Raw genomic sequence first — 5,177 nt, forward strand, 5'->3', positions numbered from 1 at the left:
GAGGATGGATGAGAAACAGGGAGGCAGGGGGGAGAGAGGGAGGATGGGGGAAAGAAGATTGGGGAGGGAGGGAAGACGGGGAAGGAAGGTGGACAGAGGAGAGGGCCGGATGTAGAGGACATGGCGGTGAGAGGGGAGACAAAAAGAGAGGGAGGCAGGGGAGACAGGGAGGATAGGTAAGGAGGGTGGATAGAAAGAGAAGGAGGGAGAGGACGATGAGAGGACCGAGGAAAAGAGCAGTCATTATGAGGAAGTGTTGTCCCTAATATTGAGCCCTCCATAAAAACACACCCCACCGGGCCCTTTAAAACAGATATTGATGAGTGGTGACCAAGTAGACGCCATTAATCCCAAAACTTTTCTGGACCCTACTCAAGCTTGGGGGGGGGGGGGGGGGGGCCCTCTAAATCATCTACCTCTCAATCGCTTTTACAAGGCCCTCGGGATAGCAGTAAAAGAGAGACACCAGGAGAGACACCCACGGAACGCGTGCAGGGAGGAGGAAAGACTGTACCTCTGCAGCCCCGGGAGGAGAAACCAAAGAAGCCTATTCGACAGGAGCCACAAGAGACGCCTTCCACGCCGGCGCGACACATACACTGGCTGGTGACGGGGTGGCACGCCACCAAAGAGGAGCCAATGGGATTGCAGTTGCATCTGATGAGGAGATTATATCAATAGAATGATATAAAATAAACAGTAGAGTTATGGAAATACGGTGTGAACTCCCATGTTGTTAGATACATTTAATTTATTTGGTCCAAAAGCCTCTTCAGTTTTGGGTAAGTCTAATGTATCTAGAGGGTAACTCTTGTCCTCTGGGGAGATAGGATCTAGAAACAGAGAACTCACCTCTCACAGCCTATTCCAGACTGGAGGTTGAAGAAGCCAACCTCGCAGTGACCACAGTCTCTTCCTGTCACATGACTAAGGCACTGACAACTTCCTGTTTGGGGGTGACAGTCCTCCAATGGTCCAGAAGTCCCTGCAGGACTGCAGCTGCAAGCTAGACAACAAACAACCACATCATATCCAACCACAGTGACACTCCATGAATGATAGAAAAGTACATACAGTAATCAGTGTCGGAAAACATCAGAATTGAACAGTTCCTAAAATCATGTCCCCCTCACGTTTGCACTTTTGGTCCGTGGGCCCGCGACTGAGGGCGTCTCCGTAGTAACCCTGTTGGCATCGTTGGCAGCGGTCTCCTTCGGTGTGGGCCAGGCATTTCAGGCAGAGCCCTGTTACGTGATCGCACACGCCTAATGCATTGAGGTCCACATTGCCGTGGCAATTGCAGCGCTCGCAGGGCCGAACCGGCCCAGAGCGGCCCAGTGGGTCGCCGTAGAAACCGTCTTCGCACATCTCGCAGCGGGTGCCTGGGGGGTTGGGAGAGGCAGGGGGGAGGTAGGGTCGTCGATAAGATCAATTATCGGGGGTAGAAGTGGGGGGGGGGGGGGGGGTCGAGATGAGATACTTGAATACAGCGGGTTGAGGGGGTGGAGGGGGAGGAGGGTGTGGGATGTTGGATCAGACTAAATCATTACCGAGATGGACGGGAAACATGAAAACATTGTTTCATCACAGGCTAAGGAGACAGCATTTCTTTTCTTTCCCCGATCATGTTCCCTTCGTGTTTTTATCTCCATCAAAGTCAGCAGAACAGCGTGGAGCCCCCAAAGCCCTTCTTTAACTGTGTCTGTACTCGAGCCGCCTACTGTGATGTCTTATTGGCTGCTACGTCAAACAAGTTCCTCATTCACTCCAGTCAAATGAGAGCGCAATGCTCACCCCTCCGTCCTGGTGGACAGTTGGTACAGACCACATCGCCTGTCTCTGTCATCTGGGCACAGCTGGTACGGTCCGGACAGGGGCAAGGTCGGCAGTCATTGGGCATGCCAATCAAGGCGTTGCCGTAGTAACCGTCCAGGCAGCGCTGGCAGGTGGGCCCCATGGTGAAGTCGGAGCACTCACACACACCTGCGGACGGTCAGGGAAAGGGGGGGTGGGGCGTTGAGACGAATGCAGCTTTTACGGCACATGCACAGTATCACGGTACACACACTCACACAGACACACACACACGTGGAATTTCTATTCGTTAAGTCCAGAGAATGTTGTTCACCTCTCCGCCAGCAGAGAGCACTGTGTATCTAACCCTGAACATAGCTGTGACCTCGCCACGATGAGCACTCACACACATAGGTTTGTTTCACTATCCTAGTGAAGACTGACAGTTCCGTCTCCTTCAAAATGCTGCTTTTGTCGTTCAAAATAACCCTCCCCTTCACCCTATCCCTTACTGTAACTCTAACTCTAGCACTAAATCTAACCCTGACCCCCCTAAAATCCTCTAAAAAAGTTATTTGTGAACCAATAAATGTTTTCTTAGTTTACTTTCCTTCTTAGTCACACACAGACTCAATGCTGAACACACAGTCCGGTATCGAAGGCAAAACCAGTCTAAAATGCACCCTCAATGCAATTGGTTTGGGAGAAACAGAAGAGGAGGATTCAGACTGAAAGACCTTCAAGAAGTAAACCGATTCCCCCCTAGTGAGAAACATTAGCGTTTTTATGATGTCCTAAAAACAAATCTTTAAATGTACGTCTATCTAGCCTTGGCCAAACAACTCTTGTCTCCGTACCTTGTGCTTTCACACGCGATATTTATGCTCTCTACGTATATTGACATACGACATCCCCCCCGCGAATTCCTTTCACTTTGCTCAGTGAAATCGATTGTATTCGATGTCTACTCTGTCTATACAGTACTCGGAATCAAATATAGCTCTGTGGGTTTGGTAGTCCTCCAGCTGTTTGCCTGCTTTGGGTTCCAGGGAGATGTAGAATAGATAAACGGTGTGGAGACATAATTATCCGCCAATCCACTCCGGAAAGTAAGATTGGTCTTTAGTACAGACCTGCACTCACATCGAAAGACTATTCTGTGTCTCGCTGCATTGCTATTAAAATCATGATATTGATGTTGTCTTGGTAACGCACATATGGACAAAAGGGCACACAAACCACTTGCACAACAAACACACTTGTATTTGATAGGGCACAGATATATACACGAGCGCTCACAAATCACAGACAAAAAGACCCAACGCCATGATATGTTGACAATTTTAGACAAGCAGGGAGCAAATCTAAGAGTGGGCAGGTCGAGACTTCACAACAGGTCAGAGACCAGCTGCCATGGCAACGCATTCAGACGCGACAAGCGATTGGGGACCAAACAGATTAGGAAATGGGCTCAATCAGTTAACCATATTTAACCAATAAGAAACACAATCCAAAGTACGTGATTACACAGAAGGCTGTACAAATACACGTCATGGGAGATCCACATCAGGAAGGATTTCGATAACTCTATGGCACCACCCACAGATATACATAAATGCATATCAAGACCCACTTTACAGAGCCTTCTTAGTCATACAACGTCATTAACACAGCCTGTGATGTGGTGCAGCCCTGGAGGAATGTTGTCAAACCAATTAGCTCCAGTTGAAGAGTCTCGTGGTCGAGGGGGGGGGGGGGGTACTCTGGCGTAGCTACTGTCAAGAAAGGGGGTGTTAACAGGCCCATGGATGTCATGAGATCAAGACACCTCACCCTCCCGACATCAACCCCACACCCATGCGCGCAGGCATACACACACACACACACACACACACAGACATGCAGGCACTCACACGCAGTCACACACACACACACACACTCACACACCCCATCTTCCCCACCCCAGACACATGCACAATAGGATACCTTCTATGTAGCAAAACGGATCCCACTGTCATTACAGTAATAATTATCTAGCTGTGTAATGAGGTAGAGAGCGGTGGGTAAAATTCATTATTAGTTCATCAGTCAGTGACGAATACACAGCCTCCATGCATGTAATACCAGTCGTTTGAACAGAGTACTTAGTTAAACCAAACGATTGTTCTTAGCAAAGGCCATTACCTTTTGGGAATGTAATAGAATGTAAAAGGACTGATGTGTATCCCAAATGACCCGTGTGGAAAAGAGATGACAGGAATATGCTGACTGGACGCTGACGTGACGATGACTGAACACAAAGTTGGATACTTTTGACTCTGTGGGGCTGTTTTAAAGACGACGTCCCCATCTGTTTTCACATCAGCACGATCACCGCTGTGTTGTGCATTCTCCCCATCACGACCGTCATCACCCACGTCCTCCCCACCGCACCGCCACCTTCATCTCCACCACAAGCATCATCCCCACCCTGCTAATCATCACCACTATCATCATCATCATCATCATCACCACCACCACCATCATCATCATCATCATCCCCAACACCACTATCTCCCACCCCGCCATCATCCCCCCACCAAGACAATCATCCCCAACACGCCTATCATCATCACCATCCTTCCCACCACAACGGTCATCACCACCATCATCATCCCCCAACACAATCAACCTTAACACCACCCTCATCCATCTCCTCCCCACCACCACCACAACATCATCCTTCACCTCATCCCCATCATCCTCCTCATCATGAGCCTCATCCCCAGCTCTGAGCAGAATCTGACCCGGCAGGCTTCCGTACTCTACTGAGGAATTCCATCCCTGGAACACAGGAATACACAAACAGACCTACACGTTGCCGGAGGCAAACAGACTGGGGCCTCAGAGTATATGCATAAATGAACAAACTGCCATAGGCCTCATTTTACCTCTCTCTCTCCCTCTCATCGGTCCTTTACTCTTCCCACCCTCTCTCGTTTTCACACCCGTCGCGTCACTCCATTCATTCCCCGAGATGCAGGGGATGGGGTTAGAAGGCCAGAAGGAAATGGTTGGCTTTTAATGAGGACATCAGAGCTTAGCTGCTTCTCTACCAGCTGCTAGAGCCCCCCCCTCCACCCGCTCCCAAATCTGTTTGTTTGTCTACCCCCAAAATGAGCTTCAGACTCCTATCACTCCACATATTGGGAGGTCTGGGATGGGGTGGGGTTTGTGATGTGGGAAGGCAAACAATCAGACACACACACATCCAAACATAAATACACAAATGTGGGTGCAAACGCACACACAGGCCAATGTGGGAGGCAGAAACCAGAGTATTTTGGACACCCAACCTCTGTTATGTACCCTCCGCTGGGATGGATTGCTGAAACCGTGGCCTG

The 5,177-nt window shown here is 49.6% G+C and overlaps 1 protein-coding gene across 1 annotated transcript in view; it reads right to left on the reverse strand.

Moving 5' to 3' along the window:
- The window catches only part of lamc3 (laminin, gamma 3), a 31,536-nt gene that overhangs the window by 12,965 nt on the left and 13,394 nt on the right, over window positions 1-5,177 (reverse strand). Inside the window, 5 exon segments of the mRNA XM_047045228.1 lie at window positions 515-657; window positions 853-1,006; window positions 1,134-1,382; window positions 1,795-1,983; window positions 4,725-4,851. Of these exon segments, the coding sequence (XP_046901184.1) occupies window positions 515-657; window positions 853-1,006; window positions 1,134-1,382; window positions 1,795-1,983; window positions 4,725-4,851 (862 nt within the window).

The sequence above is a fragment of the Hypomesus transpacificus genome, chromosome 22 (assembly GCF_021917145.1).
Source record: "Hypomesus transpacificus isolate Combined female chromosome 22, fHypTra1, whole genome shotgun sequence".
NCBI lineage: Eukaryota > Metazoa > Chordata > Actinopteri > Osmeriformes > Osmeridae > Hypomesus > Hypomesus transpacificus.